The sequence below is a fragment of the Pseudoliparis swirei genome, chromosome 6 (genome assembly GCF_029220125.1).
Source record: "Pseudoliparis swirei isolate HS2019 ecotype Mariana Trench chromosome 6, NWPU_hadal_v1, whole genome shotgun sequence".
Lineage (NCBI taxonomy): Eukaryota > Metazoa > Chordata > Actinopteri > Perciformes > Liparidae > Pseudoliparis > Pseudoliparis swirei.
The window spans coordinates 26,214,647-26,237,353 of NC_079393.1; the positions used below are offsets into that span (position 1 = coordinate 26,214,647).

Consider the following 22,707-nt stretch of genomic DNA (forward strand, 5'->3'; position numbering starts at 1 on the left):
AACATGTCTTAGTTACACAGAATGATATATTCAAATGAAACTATTTCTCCACAATGTTTATTTATTTAAGAAGTTTAATACGATGCAATACATGTTCAATAATTAGATACTTTGAATTGAGCAATACATGACGTAGTCTAGATCGTTGTTATTTAGAACCGGATGTGGATTTGTCTTCTGGGCGTCACTGAAAAAGCTTGAATAAAGCTCGACGAGCTTCACTTCGCTCTAGTGATACCATTATCCCCATCATCCAACTCAACAGCCATCATCTTGCTGTCCTCTAGGTACTTAAACAGGTACGTCAGCGATGTACTATGATTTTCTAATATTGGATAAACGTGTTTTATTTATTTATATGAGCTGGAAAGCTAACTGAGTGGTTGTGTTCAGCAGCTGTCGTTGTCAACTGCGTTGTTAGGCCTGGCTGTGTTGGCGCTTGTGGAAGGTTAACGTTAGCTTATAGCCCTGTTTCCAAGATGCTAATGGCGGCTACCAACCGTCCGCTAACCATACAGTGTCACTATGCACATCTGCTGCACCTGATACATTTATACCAAATATGCTACACACTGGACGTCATTGTGAGCTGCATGTGTTTCTTCGCTGGAGGCGTTATGAAGAACGAGAGGGTTGACGTGCTAACATAGCGACTGTCACAGTCGTTGCTAACTTCGCTATTTAATGGCGCTCATCTGACTAGCTAGTCATGCACGAAAGCTAACGTTAACGATATATAATGTGTTGACCTGAGAAAAACTGAGCTATAATCTATTGGTTGTCACCAATGCTGTTATTATTATTGGTTGCTAGGTGATGCCATCATTTGCAAACATTTGCTAATCTAATTTGAGTATGACTGGCTGCGTTTGATGGTACAGTGTAGTTATCCTGCTGAAGCTCCTCCAGTTTATTATGGTATTCAGTTCTGGTATGTCGGTTCACTGCTAACGCTCCGACAGCCACAGCATCGGACCTGTCCAAACGCTGCATAGCGTTATTTGGGATTAGTGTGCGCGTGTGTGTGTATGTATATATATATATGTATGTATATATATATGTATGTATATATATATATATATTTATGTATATATATATATACACGTTTGTACCTGTCGAAACACTGCATATTGTTAATTAGGATTATTGTGTGCCTGCGTGTGTGTGTGTGTGTATATATATATATATTATATATAGTAATGATATGCACTGTTTCGACAAGTATATATATATATATACACACACACACACACACACACACACAAGCGCATACATGTGCATACATCCATATGTATATATGTTCGTACCTGTCGAAACACTGCATATCATTCCTTGGGATTACTGTTTGTGTGTGTTTATTTATATATATAATTAGTCTTGTAATGTGTGGCAATTTCTAATGTGTGTCTGGGGTTGCGTTGTTGTTATCTAATCACCAGTTTGGTGATGAATGATTCCTGAACTCCACTGTTGTATCAAAGTGAAAGTAAACATTGAATTCCTCCGCCTTACCCCCCAGAGGGCTGCTAGAATGTTTGTATTGCACATTGTTAGCCATTGTTCTCAATACTCAATATGCCCTTGAAATATTTAAACAATAAATTGTAAAGCTTGTATTTGTGTCTGGACCGACCCAATATTTTGATGATGTCTTTGGCCTGTTTACCAGAGTGGGTTGGATCAATATGAAATATGAACCTATAGCCCTTCCTGAATGTGCATTAGACCATCACATGATAATGCTTTCAAGTACAAGTGAGTGCATATCCATAAGTGAGTGACTTTGCAACTACGGAAATGACATGTGGATGATCTGTATTATTAAGCTCCACCCCCTTGGATTTGGATATGTGTATTAAATGCAGAGCCAGTTGATTCCACACACCCGTTTTAATTGCCAGTGTGTTATGCAATTTTCTGATTGTTTTGAAGCAGTCGTCTACTGAGATTGTGATGCGTTACAGGGCTCACTTATTCCCCCCAGCAGCAACGGATGAAGTGCAACAAATGTCATTTTAATGCAACATTATTGTGTTTTCCAGTTGAATACCTTCGGGGAAGCCCACCCCCAAGCGGCCGCCATGGGGGACGATAGCGAGTGGATGAAGCTTCCCATCGATCAGAAATGTGAACACAAGGTGACTGACTCACCGACTGTTTGTCCTCAATGATATTCTCTGCACTCAACTTCAATCCCATTCACTCTTTTCTCCGACTTCCCTTTAAGTTTATATTTTGACAGGAGATGTTTGTCATCTCTCAACCATATATTTTGACTCACCAGCTGGTATTTACTGTGACTAATCCTGACTCAAACTATTCTTTACTGAAATTGCATACATTTATCAGGTTGTCCACAGTTTCCATCTGATAATATTTCTTACATACTTGCTTGGTCTATTTATTTCGATTATTATCCCCTAAAGTCTTAGATTTTGTGTTGAACTACCGGTAATGCACACATCTAGTCAGGAACTCCAGACCGCTGTGACTGAAGGGGCAGGGTGTATCGTTTCTGAGGGTCTCCCTGTTCTATTTGTTGGCACACTGTTAATCTTCATATTCCCCCCGACTTGAAGATGACTGAAGAGTGCTGCGGCCTGGAACCCTGTAGGTGCAGGGACCGCGTCCCGTATTCATGGTGTCTCCATCTCACTCATGATTAAAACGTTGTACCACATCATTAATAACCCACATCTATATATCTTTAACACTATAAAACATTGCACACACTGTTACACAATTTAATAATATTTACAAATGTACATTCCTGAACGGCAGTCTAGCTAATGTTCTATTATCAGGGTCCGTACGGTCATGGAAAACCTGGAAAAGTCATGGAATTTTAAAATTGTGTATTTCCAGGCCTGGAAAAGTCATGGAAAAAACTTAAATCATCAAAGTTTTGGAAAAGGCATGGACATTTGTTATAATCACATGTTCATTTACGCCGAGTTTGAAATAATTAATATATTTTTTTCAAGAAAGACGCTCAAAATATAAGCCGGCGTACGCTCTCAATACGCAACATTTTCTACATTTTTCATGTTTATACCGAGATTTCAGTTTGGTCGTGGACATTTGGTTAAAAGTCCTGGAAAAGTCCTGGAAATCCACTGGTCAAAATGTGTAAGAACCCTGTATTATTCTATAGTTAGTTAACGAGTAGCTTCACAGTCTGTTAATAGCTCGTTCACTACGGCACATTCCAGAACATAAACAGAGAGATGGAGGGGATGAAAGATAATCTGGAGATGCACAAGAAGAACCTTGGTCCAAAACAAAGCCTCTGTGTCTGTCTACATTCTGTTCACATAGACATAAACACCTGCCCTGTGTAGATAGCGGTAACCCACCGTTACCGGTATCTACACAGGGCAGGTGTTGCCGCGAAGAGAAGTGGGATTAATTCCTAATAAAGCGTAGATGTTCACCAATTAGTTGTGTAACGCAGCATAAAACCTACGGTTGGGATAATCTCCCAGATTGGATCAGCTCAAAAGAAAACATTGAGCAAATCTAATTACCTTCGCATTGAAAATGCGGATGGTTTTGTTTTGATCGCCGTGTATTTATTTATTTATTTATTTGTATGCGTGTTATTCCCATAACACAAAAAGTATTAAACCGAATCGCATGAAATTTGGTGGGATGATTGGTTATTATCCGGGGACCATTTGATTAGATTTTGGGATCGATCGGGTCAAAGGTCAAGGTCATGAAAAGGTCAAAATCTTCTTTTTACCATAGCACGGTCAATTTTTATCCAATTGGCATGCAACTAATGCCAAAATGTTCGTAATTCAATGCCCAATCTTGTGATATGCGAAGGTATGCGCTCTACCGAGTGCCCTTTCTAGTTATACAATGTAAATGGACCGGTACTTGTATCGCGCTTTTCTAGGCTTCCGACCACTCAAAGCGCTTTAACACTCATGACATCATTCACCCGATCATACACTGATGTGCAGGTGGAACCGTAGCCCCTCCCCTCAGGAGTAACTAACATTCACACACGCATTCATACACCTGTGGGAGCAGTTTGGGTCTTGCACACCAACATGGACGAGTGGAGCTGGGATTGATCCCTGGTCATGTTTTTTTAATAAAATAAATTGTATTTTTATAAATTAAAACAAATTACATATTCCTTTATTAGTCCCACAGTGGGGACATTGCAGGATGACAGCAGCGGATGCATATTAGAGCATTAATAAAGATAAAAATAAAACACAATAAGAATACTAAATACTAAATATACAGAGGAAACAAAATACATACACAAGGCAGGGACCAAAGTGAATTTTCAGCAGGTTAAAATCCTCAATGGTAGTTTTAATGATACATTATAATCTGTTTAGAAGTATTATAACGCCTCAGTTTCTCTAATGTCTATTTATTATTCAAACAACTGGATTAAATGAAGTTTTTTCATCAACACAATATTTTACAGGATTACATGTTAATGTTATAATTCACCTTTGTCCAAAACTCATTTTCACTGAACAGAGCTTTGTTTCTCTTGTTCAATGCGCAGTAGTGACGGGGTCCCTCCCAGCTGTTAACAGATGCTGCTAGCTTGTGTTGATTTGTCAATCTATTTCATATTCTAGTTTTACAAATTGTTCATGTCACAAATTGATGGGTGCCGTAGTTAGTTTAGTGTTGTAAGCTGTTGTTACACAGTTATAACCATGAGTGAGCTGGGTATGCCGGGCATGAGGATCCCCCACCATACTACGGCGTGATGGTTTATGAAAAGTGAATATCCAAACGCTGGCCCTCGAGCCGGGTTCAGCAACCTTTCCTTTACAAAGAGACTTTTTGCCCTATTTTTCCACCAAATAAAATGTATCTAGAGCCGCAAACGCTATTTAATTTCAGTGTATAATGTTTGATAAACAGGGTGGAAAACCTGGAAAAATCATGGAATTGTAAATGGTTGTCTCCAGGCATGGAGGGGGGAAAATCCCAAAAGTTTTTAAAAAGTCATGAAAATGTGTTCTATTCATATGTGTGCTGAGTTTTTAAGAAATAATATGCTTTTAAAAGAATGACGCTCAAAATATAAACCCGGCATACGCTGTCACACTCGCAGCGCACGTTTTTCCCGCTGCGAGTGAATGCACCTTAACTGAAAAGACATACATTTTTAGTCTTCTAGTCAAACTACTGTCTCACATTTTATTTGTGTCACCTAAGGGTATATACTTACTGTATGCTTTGGAATTCAGATTTTTGGTTTAAATACGACATTATCTCACTTTTTCATGTCACACACTGAGATTTCACAACATATTTGGTCATGGAAATTGGGTGAACAGTCCTGGAAATCCATTGGTCGACATGTGTATGAACCCTGTGAACATATTTAGTCATCATGGACACACAAACTATAGTTTGTTGTATTTCTGACATGAACAAGGGTCTTCTTGCTCTTTCTGTCCTTCACCTTTTTTTCACTTCTTCAGGTGTGGAAAGCTCGTCTGTCTGGCTATGAAGAAGCTCTGAAGTTGTTCCAGAGGATCACTGATGAGAAGAGTCCAGAATGGGGCAAGTACCTGGGACTGATGAAGAGGTTCGTCACCGACTCCAACGTCGTGGCTCAGCTCAAAGGCCTCGAGGCGGCCACGGTGTTCATCCAGAACGCCCATGTCGCTGGCAAGTAAGTGATATTCGGAGACACCGTCGAATACAGCAGTGCAGATGCATTAACAGGTTATTTATTTAAAGGCGTATCGGACACCAAAGCCCTGCAGATTGTAACAGACTCTGGAAAGTTAGAATTTAAAACTATTTAAACCTTTGGTGTGGCGACTAAGGACGGGTATAGTCAGGATGTATCCTACTAGCACCTTATCTATACTCTTATCATTTAACCTTCCTCCTGTGTTAGCTTTCTGTCACCATCTCTTATGTTAACGGATCGGTTTTGACCCGTGTCTTAAATCAGCTGTAAAATACACAAACAACAATGATCTATCATCCAATTTGTTTCTCATCTCTTAGTTACCTTGTTAGGCTTCCTTATCAATGAAAATATTGGTTTAAATATTTTTGGTGTGGGCTTCTGGGCCTTTTCTTTGTCAGTAAATCATATTTCAATTTAAAAAATGGTAAAATGAACCTCAAGAGAATAATTAAAATAAATAAAGGGTTGTTGTGTTACCTGACTATTACTGAGGGGTATTAGAACACATCTCTGAAATAAATTTGTTTTATTTTAATTTTAATTTTAATATTATTAACTATAGTAACATTTATGGTGTTAGGGTCAATTTCGACCCATATATATTTACTTCAAGAAAAAGGCTACAAATTATTTTTTTCAGCAATAGAACTTTAATATAAACACAAAATTCAAAGCAGAACAAGTCATAACACAAAATATAGATTTGCAAGATCAAACAAACAAACAACCAATCAAGCAAATCAAACCAATAGAAATCAATTACTAGTTCCAAAACTAAATCAGAGTAAAAGTCTCTGTGTGCAAGAACTTGCATGTGTATGTGTGTGTTTAGATGCATGTGTGGCAAAAAGTGACACTTTTAGTGTGTTCTTTGCAGAGATATTTCTTGCAGTTGAAGCACAATACGCGTGTCTTTCTGTCCTTACTGCTTGGGCAGACCTCACACCTCTTTCTTTTAGAATCAGGTGGCCTGAGTCATAGCTGGTAAAGAAATTGTCACAAGTGATTTTGTGACCCTGCAGTCCAGTCGTCATATCGAGGACCACACGTATTCCTTTTTCTCAGGGATGCCACTCGCAGCTTTGCCTGTGTAAATCTGTAGGTTCTGTAGAAAACAATGCAAAATGAGAATCCCCTAAAGCTCACATGATTGGGAGAGGAGCTGGCTGTCACTGTGTTGGCTGACAGTGCACTTATGATTTCAGTTTTGGCTCTAATTATTGCTTTATAATCTTATTTTTTATAACAGGGTCGAAACCGACCCTAACAACACAAAGGTCATAATTTCAACCAGAGCATTTTATAATTTAGTGAAACAAAATGTTTTTGTTTTATTTTGTCGAAATAGAGGTTCCTGACAAAGTCAAAAAGCCTTGATGAAAATAAACAAATTTATGTGTTTCTTTTATGCATTTAAAACCTAAAACGGGTCGGTGCCGACCCTAACACAAGAGGAAGGTTAAAAAAATAAAAAAATTAATTTGTATGGAAAAAAGAATTAACATTGCTTAATTATTATTAATATGTGAGCAAATGGCCTTTCTTGAATGGCATCAGTAGACCTGTTTTAAAAAACTCCCTATTATGCAAATATAAGGTATACTATTTCAATGCCATGGGCTGAGTTCAGGCTGTCGACTCAAATCCTTACATTACAGGTGCAGCAAAACAATCACCTGAGCAATTAGCCTTTTTATTTGATCATGAATGAATTTAAACCGCAGCAACAAAAGAAAAATGATCTGGCCAGATAATACCGAGGACATATTCACATTTAAAATTCAACGCGAGGAAAATATTGTCCATCCTCTCGGACTGTTTGAGCAGCGAGCATCACGAAGTAAACAGAGTCCACCTCCTGCTGCCCCCCCCAAAGTTGATCTTGATCCTGGACCACGATGGATCCAGGTCTCTGGAGATGTGGGCTTAACAGTCACCAACCACCTGCTGCTTTCAATCCATCTGTATTTTCCTGTGACTGATACTCAGACAGCCAGCGGCATGCTGGGTAGTGGAGTAGCCCCGGGTCCTAGCTCGGCTTCCATCTCGGATCTCCTCCCCCTCCTCCGTGGGGCAGTTTGGTCCAGTGTGGCGACTGTTAGCCGGCTCCTCCCTTCTTTCAGAGGGTCGGCGGTTCGATCCCCGCTGTCCAGTGTGTTCTGACGTTGCATTTGTACCAATGAGTCGGTGTGCTGGCTTCCAGGACGGCGGGCGAGGTGGTGTCGGGCGTGGTGACCAAAGTGTTCAACCAGCCGAAGGCCCGCGCCAAGGAGCTGGGCTCGGACATCTGTCTGATGTACATGGAGATCGAGAAGGCGGAGGTGGTTCAAGAAGAGCTGCTCAAAGGCCTGGACAACAAGAACCCCAAGATAGTGGTGGCCTGCATCGAGACGCTCAGGAAGGCTCTCAGGTCAGTGCTGCTTTGTTCATGGGAATGCACTGAAGAGGATCACATGCCTCTCTCTCTCTATTTTTAAATATATACATATATATATATATATATATATTTATTTATTTATTATATATATATATTTATTATTTATATATATATTATACATATATATGTATATATATATTTATTATATATATTACACATATATATTATACATATATATATATTTATTATATATATATGTATTATATATATTACATATATATATTATTTATATATATATATATTTCATTATTCTCTGCCTGCTGTGAGTAGATTTGGCAAGAAAGCACTGATATTCACAGGGTTTTTCCTGGGTCAAAATGGGTCTTCGGTGCTCCCCAAAAATTTGTTTGCACGCTGTGCGCGCACCGTCTATTCGTCCACGTCAGGCTGTTGAGTGAGTGATCAGTAGCTGGCCGCTCGGTCCATTCGCGCACCTCACAGTTCTGTATTGATCAGACAAGAAGACACGCTTATCAACTCCAGTGTCTCCCCTACAATTATAACAGGGTGAAATCTCCACACTCACTCGCACCCCCCCCCCCGTTAGCAACTCTTCTCGGCTTGCGCGCGCCAGAGCTCCGATGCCGGCGCGCGCCTCGCTCGGCCGTGATGCGCGCACACAGGTGAGCTCACCTCAGTGTTAAATTAAGCTCAGGGCACCAACATGGCTAGCGGCACTAGTCCCGCCCCCCTGAAGCTGTAAACCTAGGGGAAACACTGAACTCGATTACTATTGATCAAAACAGAACGAGGGTTCGGCTGTAGCCGACTTGAAACATACTATTGAGAACATATTAGCTGACATGCACATGATGAACACAGTTTTTCTTTTTTTCCATCGCAGACTTTTTTTTGCCTTAGGCGCTCGGGATTTGTCATAGGCGCTCGGGATAACGGCTTAGGCGCGCGCCCAAATTTTCTCTATGCAGGAAAAACCCTGATTCATGGTTGGGAGAGGGTAAAAAGTGGTGAAAAGAAAAAACATTCAAGGCTTAAAATCAATCATCGCTGTATAATTATTATTCATCCAGGTAGCATTTTTAGAAGGTTGATTTAGTTAATGATGTCAGTCCATAATCTGATCGGCCACCGTGTACGTTTCTGCCTATTCAATCAACTGGTAAAAAGGCTAAGATTCTGCTTTGGACCAATCCCACAACTTTCACATCTAGGAATGGATGCACTGTAAAATCAAGATGATGCCAAAAGAACCCATTATTTTCACACGATTTAAATTTTTGTACAAAAAATTATTAAAAAGTAAATGAGCAGATTGCCATCCATCAGAGTGAGGGATGAATGTGAAATACGGCGGTGGTTCTACTGGGGCTACTTCTGCTTTAGCAGCCATTCCTAAATGACTGAATGACGGAGCATAACTGTATCATTTGACATTGATTGTCAAATAATATGAAAGGAACATACCCGATGCGATATTTGTCAATCGTTCTTCCATGACTTCATATCCGTCTGTCCCCTCTCCAGTGAGTTTGGGTCTAAGATCGTTACCTTGAAGCCCTTGGTGAAGGTTTTGTCCAAGCAGTTTGAGTCCAGAGAGAAGGCGGTGAGGGACGAAGTCAAGCTGCTCGCTGTGGAGATCTTCAAGTGGATCAGAGATGCTCTGAGACCACCGCTGCAAAATATCAACTCCGTACAGGTGGGACGCGCTCGGCGTGCCACATGTGTGTTTATTGTTCGGCTTTTAAAATGGAAGTTGAAGCTAAAACGAGGCTTGTGTGCCCTCTGACGCGGCAGCTGAAGGAGCTGGAGGAGGAGTGGGTGAAGCTGCCGTCCTCGCCGCCCAAACAGACCCGGTTCCTGCGCTCGCAGCAGGACCTGAAGGCCAAGTTTGATCAGCACCAAGCCCAGGGAGAAGAGTCTGACGGTAACCGCAAGGAGTTCTGCATCCACTGGTTTTTGCGTTTGCCGTCGACGGGCGGTAAAGTGACGTCTCTCTCTCTTTTTCTGCTTCTCTTTCAGGAGAGGATGAGGAAGAAACGGTGGCGGCGGTGGATCCTTATGAACTGCTGGAAGCCGTGGAAATCCTGTCCAAGATCCCCAAAGACTTCTATGACAAAATAGTACGTCTGTCTCACGCCGAAGCTTTGTGAAAAGATCCCATCAAAGCATGAAGTCCAGGGCTGAGGGGTAGCTTCAGTCATTTAGGATTATACTCTTACTGGAAAAGGATAATGGTGCCATATATATGTCAGGGCTCCAGACTAACTTTTTTAACTAGGAGCACAGTGGCCCCTAACTTAAAATGTTAGGGGCGCAAGCAGAAAATATAGGGGCGCACACAGGGTTTTCCTGGGTCAACATTTTTGGCGCGCTGCGCGCACCATTTGTTCATACAGTCGAGATGTTGAGTGAGTGATCAGCAGCTGGCCGCTCTGCCGTGATGCGCGCACACATCCGCGCACACGAGTAAGCACACTCCTCACTAGCACCCCCTCCCCCCGTTAACAACTCTTCTCGGCTCGCCCAAATTTTCTCTATGCAGGAAAAACCCTGCGCACAGTATTAATCGACTTGCAAAGTTTTCCCATCATTTCTACTGTATTACTGATAAATAATTTGACAATATACAATCTTATGCCTTTTTGCCTTCATGAACTGCAAAACATTCACAACAGAGAACTCTTCAGAAGTTACTGTATTGAGTTTAAACATATTTTAAGAAAAAACATACCTTGAGCATGTGCATGTTGCACTTGATGTGGCCAATCAAAACATTTGTTGGTTTCTAGAGATGCACCGATCAGGTTTTGGTGCCGATCACCGATCACTGAAATCAGTATCTGCCGATCACCGATAATACCGATCACGGTGTTGATTGAAGCATTCTATTTTTGTGTAGCATTATTGCTATGAGGACTATGAGGAAATACATATATAAAGCAACTCAAACATTAAAGAAATTACAGATTTCTTTAAACATTTAGGACTTTACTTTGAAAAATGTCCTAATTGATACATTACAATTGTTTGATTGTTATTGTAGGATTTCAGATATGTATGGAACACATCTGCATCATTCAGTTCCTGGAACTCTTGGAGAAATCTATATACAGGACTTTTCTTAACATACACAAGTCTGACAAATTTTTATAAACCCTTCCTTGGTCCAGTAAAAATGTTCTAATGTTAGCATATGTTAAGCTAAATCTCAGAAACGATCTCTAAAGATACAAAATCAGTTCATTGTTTACTTTTATATGTTCGTGTATGATTTTTCGACATCTTATTTTGAAAAACGGATGTTGTTTCACGTGGTTCTTTAAGCTAACTTTGCAAAACCGGATGTTGTCAGTTAAATCCTTCCGCTAACTTTCTCAAAACCCTCGCGCGCTCCCAATCGAATGTGTTTACCGTGAGCATCAGTCTATAGGGGGTCAGACATGTGAGAGTCGGCTGAGTCGACCCAGAGATTCAACTCGGGGGACGGGGACGCCGCTCGGTGGTGAGGATCCCCTCGTGGACCTCAACTCTGCGGTCAACGCCGGTCGCATTGTCTCCGTTGCGGTGCGCCTCTTTTCACACATTAGCCCCCCCCACACACACACACACACACACACACAGGCCAGCCTTCTTCTTCGGTTTTCGTCTCCTTTCTTCTTCTTCTGGAGTTAATGTCGGTTAGAAAACCAGTCATTCAGGCATTACCGCTAACTATAGTGGGCTGAAGTGTAGAACAAGTTTGTAAGCAACAAAAATATTTAAGAACAAAAAAAAGAAATGCTAATTTACTGGTCGCGCATGCGCGAGTTGATGAAAAATTTACTCGCACTGTGTCTAATTTTAGGCGCAAAATGCGACCATTTGGTCGCAGTCTGGAGCCCTGCATGTATATATGTATGTATGTATGTACAGTATATATATATATACAGGGTTCGTACGGTCATGGAAAACCTGGAAAAGTCCTGGAATTTTAAATTATTTATTTTCCAGGCCTGGAAAAGTCGGTTTAAAAAAATTTAATTCCTCCATGTTTTGGAAAATTCCTGGAAATTTGTGATATTCATATGTGCATTTACGCTGAGTTTTAAATAATTAATTTGCTTTTAAAAGACTGACGCTCAAAATATAAAGCTGACATATGCTCTTTCATACCTGAACATTTTTCTCGCTGCAAGTGAACGCACCTTAACTGAAAAGACATAAATGTTTTATTCTTTTTATCAAACTTGTCTCATTCATTTGAGTTATTTTAGGTTGTATACTGTATGCTTTTGGAATTCACATTGTTAGGTTAAATACGACACGTTCTCACGAGATTTCACAACATGTTTGGTCATGGACATTTGGTTGAAAGTCCTGGCCGCCCATTGGTCCCCTGTGTATGAACCCTGTGGATCCTTCTGTTGTCGTTATGCCGGGTGAGGAAATGCAATGTGTGTACTTGCAGGAAGCTAAAAAGTGGCAGGAGAGGAAAGAGGCTCTGGAGGCTGTAGAGACTCTAACGAAGAACCTCAAGCTGGAGAACGGAGACTACGGAGACCTCGTCAGAGCTCTGAAGAAGGCGAGTTGCTCTTCACGGTCTCATCGTATGTGGACTCAGGTTGAAGTGAAATGACTAAGCATTACATGTCATTCAGCTGACGCCTTTATCCAAAGCGACTTTCTGTGCCGTGTGGCTTTTTTGGCTTCATTTGCTCGACAATTCGGAGAGGAGGCGGGGCTTATCTCCATGGAAACCCATATCAACCAAGCCATTTATTGTCAGCTGTGGCATAAACAGCCACTGTTGCCGCTGTGCAGATATCTCGGAACTTGAATGCTTCACTTCTGGGTTCACAACGTCATCCGTGGTGCATTCACTGTCCCACGCTGGCTGGTTTACTATAACTGCGTGAACTAAAAATTAACTCTTTTTTTGTTGTTGCTGAGATTTAAATGCCATAAACAGACGAGAGGAAATGCTAAAATAACTATTTCCCCTATTGTCAAAAGTGAAAATGAGTAAACAAATGATTGTTAACTCATTCCAATCCAATAGTTTCTGGGCTTCCATGTGGGTGTAGATCCGGCAGCGTGGTTGTTGTTTGTACCACGTGCTTCATATCAGGGGGCTGTCGCTCAGTGGGGTAAGGGGGTCGTCCTGCAACCCCAAGGTTGTCTGTTCGATCCCCGCTCTCCCCATTAGTTGCAAGTCGAAGTGTCCTTGAGCAAGGCACTGAACCCCCAGTTGCTTCCCGGGCGCATCACTGCAGCCCACTGCTCCTTAATAACTAAGGATGGGTTAAATGCAGAGAACTAATTTCCCCATGGGGATTAATAAAGTATATATCGATCTATCTATCTAGTACATTTAGAGCTCCGGCTGGTCTCTGGACTGATATGAGGTGGAGGAGAGCTCTTAATGCTGATAGGCTTTCGCAAATCGGCGTCATGCAAATTTCTCTCATCATTATTGTTGCCGCCCGGCGCGTTCCTGCTTTGACTTTGTACGTCATCTCAGCGTGCACTAAGTTTGCATCGCCGCTTGGTTCATGTTTTTAGGTCGTGGGGAAAGATGCCAACGTGATGCTGGTGACGGCCGCCGCTAAATGTCTCGCGGCGCTGGCCTCCGGTCTCCGGAAGAAGTTTGGAACGTACGCAGGACAAGTAAGTAAAGCGCTGTCATTTTTTTATTTTATTAAATTTTTTCAGTATAGAGAAGCCGTTGGATATAATCGACACAAAGAGCTCATTAGCATAGCTGTTTTACAGAAACTTAAGGCAGTGGCTATTTTCACAACCTCTTTTTGGGGTTTGAACATGGAAGTGTATTTTATTTTTTATTTTTTAGTGGAAATATTGATGGGTAAATAACGCAGTAAACATGTACTGTAACTGATGTTTTTCATCGAAGTTTATTCTTACATTTTTTTATATGTAAATGCACCGCCAGGAAAGCAGAATGCTGGCGCTGCATTCAAGTGGGCGTGGTCACGTGGTAACTTTATGTCGGACAATACCAATACCATTCAGGATATGCAAACTACATGGGAATTTACCATTCGCTGTGTTTTTGTTTCTGCGCTAAAAAAAAAAGACGACTAAATTCCGATCTGTGTGGGTTTTTTTAAAGGTGGTTCCAACTATTCTGGAGAAGTTCAAGGAAAAGAAGCCTCAGGTGGTCCAGGCCTTGCAGGAGGCCATTGATGCCATCTACCTTACTGTAAGTGCAGTCCTTTTGGATTTGAGTCAATATTTAGTGAGACATTTGAGTGTGATAGATGATGAATTAGTTACTGTGACTTAAAACGGCTAAGATTTTTTTTTTTTTTTACTGCTGTAGTTTACACCATCAGCCCCGGGGTTTTCAATGCATTTTGGAACTTTAGGTTTGATGCAACTACTTTGATCTGGATTTGATTTTGGAGTTTTAAATGAGGACTCTTTTCAACAGCCTGGCGAGAGCTGAACTCAGAAGGATTTGTTTCAATTTAATTAAAGCAACTCTTAATTGTTAATAATACTGTTGCTTTAATTCAATTATTTCTTCTTCTTTGGTTTATTTGATAAGGCACAGTTAATAAACACATTTATGTATATGTGCCAGAGTTCAGGTCTCACACCACACCCACCATCTTGCAACAAAGACCATTTAAGAAGCACATTGTTGTTTTCACTTTGATAACCTTGATGAAGATGTTTGTTGTCGTAGTGGTGTCCATTCTTTCATCATGTTTACGCCCAAACTGCTTTCTGGCAGCTTGGCCTGTTGTTCCGGTATATTGACGTGTGTGTGTGTGTGTGCGTGTGTGTGTGTGTGTGTGTGTGACACAAAGTTATCATCGTTGTTTTAATTTTATTACTATAAAATTGAGGCAATGGTGCCGTGACTCCGAACATACATTATTCCTGCTTTTACGGGGCTGATGGGTGTTTCTGATCAAGCACTCGACTGACTCTGCAGACGAGCTTCTAATGCATTTCCAGAAGACGCCCTGATCCTGTGGTTCTCAACATGTTTGTCACGCCCCACTTCGGAGGAAGAAAAATGTTCATGCCACCAACCACAGTGTAACAAAATGGTCTATGCAGAAGTTTTATTGAAATAACTTTTTGTGACTATCTGTAATCTTTCAAATAATAAAATAAAGAAAGTTGCATTAACTTTTAAGTAAACCAGCTGCATCAGACAAAAAAAATCACTTTGTTGGAACAATGCACACAAAGTTCTATCCTTGCAAAAAACATGCTCAGTTTCAAACTTTGCCTTTTCTGCTGTTGTCCTTCAAAACAATTCTCAATTCATGTTCAATGTTGAGTTTTTGTTCGGAAGGACAACAGCAGAAAATCCACTCAATTCATGCAACATTTTGAGCTTTTGTTTTGAAGGACAACAGCAGAAAATCCATTCTCAATTCATGCTCAATGTTGAGCTTTTGTTTTGAAGGACAACAGCAGAAAAGCCACTCAATTCCTGAAAAGGTCTTCCTGCATTCCCCCTGCCCTGTAATACTCTTGCGCCCCACGTTTTAATCTGCTAAAGTCATATCACAAGCTGCTCTAATCTAAAATCTGATGGACTGTAAATTGATATACTGTCCCATTTAAAGATGGCGTCTTTCCTTCTTCTTCTCCAGACCACTCTTCAGAACATGTCTGAGGACATCCTGGGCGTGATGGACAATAAGAACCCCTCCATCAAGCAGCAGGCCTCCCTGTTCCTGGCCCGCTCCTTCAGACACTGCACACAGGCCACGCTGCCCAAGAGCGTCCTCAAGCCGCTGTGCGCTGCTCTCATCAAGGTACCGGCATGGTCCTCCAGCTGCTCATCATAACAAACAGTGTGCCGTCTCCATATCACAACGTCAAGTACAGCTTCCAGGAGACGGATCAAACCATCTGTAAATGACCCAGTGGAAGGTTGATTGTTTTGGGTTGATTGCCTGTTTTGTATTTGCCTTATTGCTTTTGACGTATGCCCAGGGTACGACATTTACATATATTTTTTGGGGCAATTTTTGCCCTACTGACTTCATCCAGGGGCATTTAAAAAGAAATTGGGGGCACTTTTTCAAACTTGTGAAATAACATTGAACCTTTGTTCAAAAATAATAAATATACTTACAGGATATGAGAAATTGTCATTAAAATGGCAATAATTAGACTATTAGGCAATAATAAGACTATTAGGCAGGAGTCTACCGATTCAAAGTGTTTTCTTGGATTTTTTTTTAAACAAAACAAACCAATCATGAAATTATATTCAATTCTATTCTTATTTCTTTGTAGTTACTTATTATTATTCCATTTTTTATATCAATTATAACTAATTTCTTAGTTTTTTGTAGAGTACCTACCTAGTACAGGCAATGGGGGCATTAGTTGACCCTCTCCTGGTGAAATCAGGGGCAAAATGATATTTCTTGGAGGCAGTTTTGCCCTGGTGTATTTCCCACGCTGCCTCGATGATATTGTATCGTATGACACATTTATAGAGGCTTTATGTTACTTCCTCTCGAATAGACCAAGCAGACTTTTATTTTGAAAAGGTAAAAGGAATCTCTTAGTTTTGTTTTCCGTCTTGAATGCGGAGTTGGCGGTACGCCTACGGATCTCGTTGCCGACGGGTTCACATTCATACCTTCAAGAAGGTGTATTAGTTTAATGAACCCACTTGAGGCTCCAGCTCTTTACGCTGGTGATGGTTCACCTGTTTCATTCATGTTTTGTGACTCAAAGGAAGACAATAAAAGAGAAATTCGGGTCATCTTTGACAAGAGTTCCTGTTCTTTTTCTCTTGAACCTCCTCAGCAAGTGAACGACTCGGCCCCGGAGGTGAGGGACGCCGCCTTCGAAGCGTTGGGCACGGCCTTGAAGATGATGGGGGAGAAAGCCGTGAACCCTTTCCTGTCCGATTTGGATAAAATCAAACTGGATAAGGTAAAGGATAACCAATAGAAGAAGGGCGACTACATTAAAACGTTTTTATTTTTGATTAACGTCTCACCACTGTCCTCTTTAAAAAAAAAAATCCATATGTGAACAGATAAAGGAGTCTGCTGATAAAGTAGAGCTCCTTGGAGGGAAGAAGGGTGCAGGAGGAGGAGGAGGGGCGGAAAAGAAGGCTCCAGCTAAAGCTCCTCCCCCTGCTGAAGCGCCACCTAAATCCTCTGCCCCACCCAAGAAGACCCCGGCTGCCAGCAAGGTGTGCTCCGAGTGCTGCACGTTGTGACCAATGGCGTCGTTGCATAACTGTCTGCAGTTGTTCTACAAGTTTCTCTCTGCTCTGCAGTCGTCGGCCGGCCCATCCAAGAAGAGCAAACCGGCCTCCGTCGCTGGAGGGAAAGCCAAGAAGAGCCCTGAGAATAAAGAATTCACTGAGAATGAGCTATCGGTGAGTCCGTGCGCATGTATTTTAATCAAATCAGAACTACAAACTGTTTAAAGTCTCTAAAGAAGCTCCGCGAGTCCAGTTGATTTACACAGAACACTGACTTGAAGCGTTACCCGTACTTTGTTGTTGGAGGTTGTAATGACTCGAAGTGTGTGTGTTGTCTTGTCAGATTGAAGTGTGTGAGGAGCGGGTTGCAGGTGTACTTCCTGCTTCCTGTGTGCAGCAGCTGGACTCGACCAGCTGGAAGGAGAGGCTGGCCAGCATGGAGGAGTTCCAGAGGGTGAGCGCTCGTCTTCCTCCATGACGCTGTGGATTCATTTGTTTTCCTCCTTACAGAAACTGAATATGCATTTGAATGCATCTCAATGGACTCGTCACGTATTGTATTGGGGGATTTTACACTCGACGGACACAATTATAAATCCCGGAAAAAGAATCTGCATATTAACCAAGTAGCCGTGGTCTAGACCCGAATAGATGATTCGAGAATTCCGACATTTTGAGAGAGCCCTTCGATTCCAAACACCGCTGGTTTTCTATCTTTCTGTCTTTAAGGCACTCCTTCAGCCAGGAAACACACCGACCAATTACATGTGTGGATCATCTCATGTGATGCTAGTCAGCGAATCAATTATGAGTATTCTGATGAGCATCGTGACTCGAGTGAGCGCGCAAGTTAGAGATCATTTTAATGTTTCAAACCTTTTGCATTCTCGATCTCGACATTGCTGAATTTAGATGAATCCCCCATAAAGCACATTTTCAAAGACATCAAATGATCGATTGTCGAGGAACCGCACGCCGCTTGAACTCGTGTCACGGTGAAGTCTTCTGTGTAAAACGTCTCCATTGAAGCCTGTTGGCTGGCGTGTTACGCAACAATACGCAGGACCGTTGGTCAATGCGTTGATGCGTCTGCTTGCAGGCGGTGGAGACCATGGATACGGTGGAGATGCCCTGCCAGGCCTTAGTCCGGATGCTGGCCAGGAAACCAGGCTGGAAGGAGACCAACTTCCAGGTGAGCCAGTCTTTAGAACTGACTGTCTGCAGGTCGACTAAAGCCGCGTTCACACCCAAAGCTCGCGTGGCCATTTGTGGCTTTTAGCTTAATTCGTGTCTTAGAGGGGGCGGGGCTTATCTCCGTGGCTTTACTCCATGGACACGGTTATTATTTCCTTCATCCACCACGGAATAACTAGTTCTGCTTTATACTTGTTCTGGCGTAAGAGAGGGATGCTGGAACAGCGAACTGTGAATTGTGGATCTGACCCACTGTGACGCTCTCCGCCCCGTGTAGGTGATGCAGATGAAGCTGCACGTTGTGGCGCTCATCGCTCAGAGAGGACAGTTTTCAAAGATGTCGGCCTCCGTGGTTTTGGATGGCTTGGTGGACAAGATTGGAGACGTCAAATGTGGCGGGAACGCCAAAGCGGGACTGACCGCTATCGGCGAGGCTTGCTCTCTGCCGTGGACCGCGGACCAGGTTTGTCTTTTTAATAGGGATGGTAGACGATAACAAGTGAATTTGACCCAAATAGGACTTGACACTACATTGGTTCAAGATGATGGACATGCTGTGTTTATGGAGCGCGGGTTGTATTTTTTCAGGTCGTCTCGATGGCGTTTGCACAGAAGAACCCCAAAAACCAGGCAGAAACTCTCAACTGGCTGGCTAATGCCATGAAGGAGTTTGGCTTTGCTGGGTCTGCGACAGTCCTTATTTTAATTCTCATTGTTGTATAAAAAATTCATTTGAAAGTGTTTGTCCTAAAGAAGCCCGACAAATAAGCCCCGCCCCCTGTCTCCAGGATCAATGTGAAGGGCTTCATCAATAACGTGAAGACGGCCCTCGGGGCGACGAACCCCGCCGTGCGGACGGCCGCCATCGTCCTGCTGGGGGTCATGTTCCTCTACATGGGAGCTCGCCTTCGCATGTTCTTTGAAGACGAGAAGCCGGCTCTCCTCGCACAGATAGACGCCGAGATTCAGAAGGTACGGGGCGAGAAATGAGCGTTCAATTCACGCCACGCAAACATCTCCCAGAGGCGGCTATAGGTGTAAAGGGACGACAAACAAGATCTCCGTTTGTGCGTCACTTCACAGATGCAAGGCCAGTCCCCACCAGCACCGATCAAATTCACCAAGAAGTCGGCAGCCGAAGAAGAGGGTGATGATGGAGAGGAACAGGAAGAAGATGGAGATGGAGGAGGAGGAGCAGGAGGAGGAGGAGGAGCACAGGCCGTTATGGACCTACTGCCCAGAACAGATATCAGGTAACACTCTGTCTACCAATTGATGGATAAACATCTCCATGAGACATCACTGTTGCTACACTTGAACATGACATATTTACTCTGAACATTTGAACAAAGACAATGTTTAGTGACGTTGTACTCGATGGGCCGCGATGCTTTTCTCCATTCCACTGAGTTTCTATCTAAATGTCCCACCCTCTGCACGTCCCCTCCAAGCATTGTGCCGATTGTCTTTGGCTTCCCTCCCGTCTCAGTGACAAGATCACCGGTGATCTGCTGTCCAAAATTGGGGATAAGAACTGGAAGATCAGGAAGGAGGGTCTGGAGGAGACTGCGGCCGTCGTCTCGGAGGCCAAGTTCATCACGGCCAACATGGGCGACCTGCCGCTGGCCCTGAAGGCGCGACTCGGAGACTCCAACAAGATCCTGGTGAGCGCGAGAGCAGAGCGCCGCCGCAGAGAGGCCGCAACTCACCATGCTGGCCCCGGTTTCATTAGATTTTTGGGATCCAGGGTTCGTAGGTCATGGAAAACCTGGAAAGGTCATGGAATTTGTAAATGCTTATTTCTGGAAAAGTCCTGAAAAAAATGAAAAAAAAGTTTTGGAAAAGTCACAGAAATGTGCTTATATTGATGTCTTCATTTACAGGGAGTTTTAAATAATTAACGTTAAATTAACATTTAAAAGTGACGCTCAAAATACAAGCCGGCATACGCACATTTTTCGCGCTGCAAGTGAACGCACCTTAACTTTTGATCAAACTAGTGCCTCATTTAAGCTACACGTGTTCTCACTTGTTCATGTATGCACTGAGATTTCACAAACGGATCGGTCATGGAAATGTGGTTTAAAGTCCTGGATTGGTCCACATGTGTACTAAAGAGTGAGTTATGATGGAACTCACGCTCGATGGAAAACAAACAACCAAAAGCTCACGATCGTAGGTTCCGTGGTGATCCGGGCTCCACAGGTACGAGCTAAAGCGAGCAGGTGTTGCTGTCTGACCCGGGTCAAGACGAAAGAGAGATATTCCCCCAGTACAAAGAGTGTTGGTCGCCATCACCTACTCTCCAAAGTTAGTTCAGCCTTTAACACCTTCCTGTTGGATAAAAGTCCGCTATCAAAATTGAGGGGTCAAAAGGTCATGAACCCTGGGTCATAACGTCACTTCCGGTCAAGTTACGAAACAAGTATTTTCACAATAAGTCTATTATTCTCTGCATTAAAGTCTCTTCACAGGCATCAACCGGCTTTGACAATTCTGAAATACGAACATTTATTCCATGCACATACACAACATGACTTCTTGTCATTGGCATGTGAACATCACATACAGTCAAGACAGGAAACAGTCTTTCCCTAATGCTCTACAATAAAGCCATAATACAGTCAGAATAATTCTCCCTAATATTTCCTTTTGTAATATCTTTCTATATGTATTAATTTAAAGCATAAGACTTCCTCTATGTACATGTGCAAAATCAAATAAACTATTACAACCTAACAGTATGAACCCTGTTGATCAAGTAATCGGCGAGTTACAAGGTTATTTCATTGTCATTGTGCTTCTAGTGATGGTTCAGAGGCGTTATTTTTCTATCAGGCTATTCATATTTTTTTCAGGTGCATAATTTCCCTGATTAATAAACTGCTTTCCACAGTAATGGGAAGTTTAAAATGACTGTTTGTTTGTTTTCCAGGTCCAGCAGACTCTCGCTATTCTGCAGCAGCTGTCTATAGCCATGGGACCTGGACTCAAGCAGCACGTTAAAGCCCTGGGATTCGCCATCATCACCGTACTGGGAGACAGCAAGGTAACGCACCCCGTGGTTCCAGGGGCCACGGAGCGCTGCCATCGACATACATCTCACATATGGTCCACGAAGTTACTGGAAAGTTTAAAGTTTTCACTGAAACGATGAGACCCATCACGACGGAATATAGTGGAGGCACACACTGCCGGTCAACGAGCGACACCTTTGAGGGTTATTATGGTCTGACTTCTGTTAATTGCCTTTTTCTTGCCATTATAAGAGCAGTGCATACGACTTCCTGCAGTACACTCCTGCCCACGTAAAGCTTCAGAGGGTGCAGTGACACCGTCTGTCCCCACACTGCTTTGATGCAGACAATCAACACAAGTGGAGACAGCTGCAGGAACTGCGAGGTCAACTTTCAAAGCTTCGTTAACTTCCACAACAGCTGCACCTCGTTAACCCTTAACGGCTCGTTCCCTGAAAAAGGCCTTGTACAACTCTGAAATGTACATTATTTTTCAGTTTTTGGTAACCTAAACTTTGTTTGTTTAACCTCTGGCAGTTTGCCGCTGACCTTTTGTACCATTTCAGGTTCTTCACTGAACTTTAACTGAAAAACTGGGGAAATGGGGGTGTTCTAAAACTTTGGACCGGTGGTGTAAATCAGAGGAAAACTGTTTACGACCAACAATGAGGAGTATACAGCACAGCTGGAGCGTACTGATACAGAATACACACATGGAAGATGTCCACTTTTAGATTGATACGTGATGAAAGGAGTCCAATAAATCCGAAGCGCTGTGTTTCTTGGTCCTGACGGGTGATGGTGGACATGTCCTCTGTGTCTCTGCAGTCCAATGTGAGGGCGGCTGCAATGACCACCCTGCAGGCCTGGGTGGAGCAGACAGGGATGAAGGACTGGCTGGAGGGAGAAGATCTGTCAGAGGAGCTCAGAAAGGAGAATCCCTTCCTCCGACAGGAGGTACACACAGTGACGCACACACCAAATCCATTTCTGTGTGCCTTCTGGACTCGAGGGTCAATGGATTGTTGTCAATCCGTCACCCCCTCTCCCCCCTCTTTTTTTGCGAATTGTGGAGTAATGACACAGTTTAACGTTAACCATCAGAGTGAAATAAAGTTTGACCTGTTATCCGACAATATTCAGTCAAATATACAATCGGGACGCCGTGTATGCTTTTCTAGTCTGAATGTTAGAAAAGGTTCATAAC

General features: G+C 42.5%; 1 protein-coding gene across 3 annotated transcripts in view; it reads left to right on the top strand.

Annotated features, from left to right (window-relative positions):
* Positions 1–209: 209 nt before the first annotated feature.
* ckap5 (cytoskeleton associated protein 5) overlaps positions 210–22,707 on the top strand; it is a 48,001-nt gene continuing 25,503 nt past the window's right edge. For all 3 annotated transcript variants that reach the window (XM_056415786.1, XM_056415787.1, XM_056415788.1), the window contains exons 1-23: positions 210–299; positions 2,043–2,138; positions 5,472–5,665; positions 7,896–8,102; positions 9,615–9,786; positions 9,885–10,014; positions 10,110–10,210; positions 12,538–12,651; positions 13,632–13,736; positions 14,203–14,292; positions 15,707–15,871; positions 16,881–17,009; positions 17,116–17,274; positions 17,362–17,463; positions 17,633–17,743; positions 18,389–18,481; positions 18,761–18,946; positions 19,072–19,166; positions 19,272–19,455; positions 19,567–19,736; positions 19,973–20,147; positions 21,419–21,532; positions 22,329–22,457. In XM_056415786.1, coding sequence (XP_056271761.1) covers positions 2,082–2,138; positions 5,472–5,665; positions 7,896–8,102; positions 9,615–9,786; positions 9,885–10,014; positions 10,110–10,210; positions 12,538–12,651; positions 13,632–13,736; positions 14,203–14,292; positions 15,707–15,871; positions 16,881–17,009; positions 17,116–17,274; positions 17,362–17,463; positions 17,633–17,743; positions 18,389–18,481; positions 18,761–18,946; positions 19,072–19,166; positions 19,272–19,455; positions 19,567–19,736; positions 19,973–20,147; positions 21,419–21,532; positions 22,329–22,457 — 2,982 coding nt within the window. In that variant the 5' untranslated portion in view covers positions 210–299; positions 2,043–2,081. The remainder of the gene's footprint in view (positions 300–2,042; positions 2,139–5,471; positions 5,666–7,895; positions 8,103–9,614; positions 9,787–9,884; positions 10,015–10,109; positions 10,211–12,537; positions 12,652–13,631; positions 13,737–14,202; positions 14,293–15,706; positions 15,872–16,880; positions 17,010–17,115; positions 17,275–17,361; positions 17,464–17,632; positions 17,744–18,388; positions 18,482–18,760; positions 18,947–19,071; positions 19,167–19,271; positions 19,456–19,566; positions 19,737–19,972; positions 20,148–21,418; positions 21,533–22,328; positions 22,458–22,707) is intronic.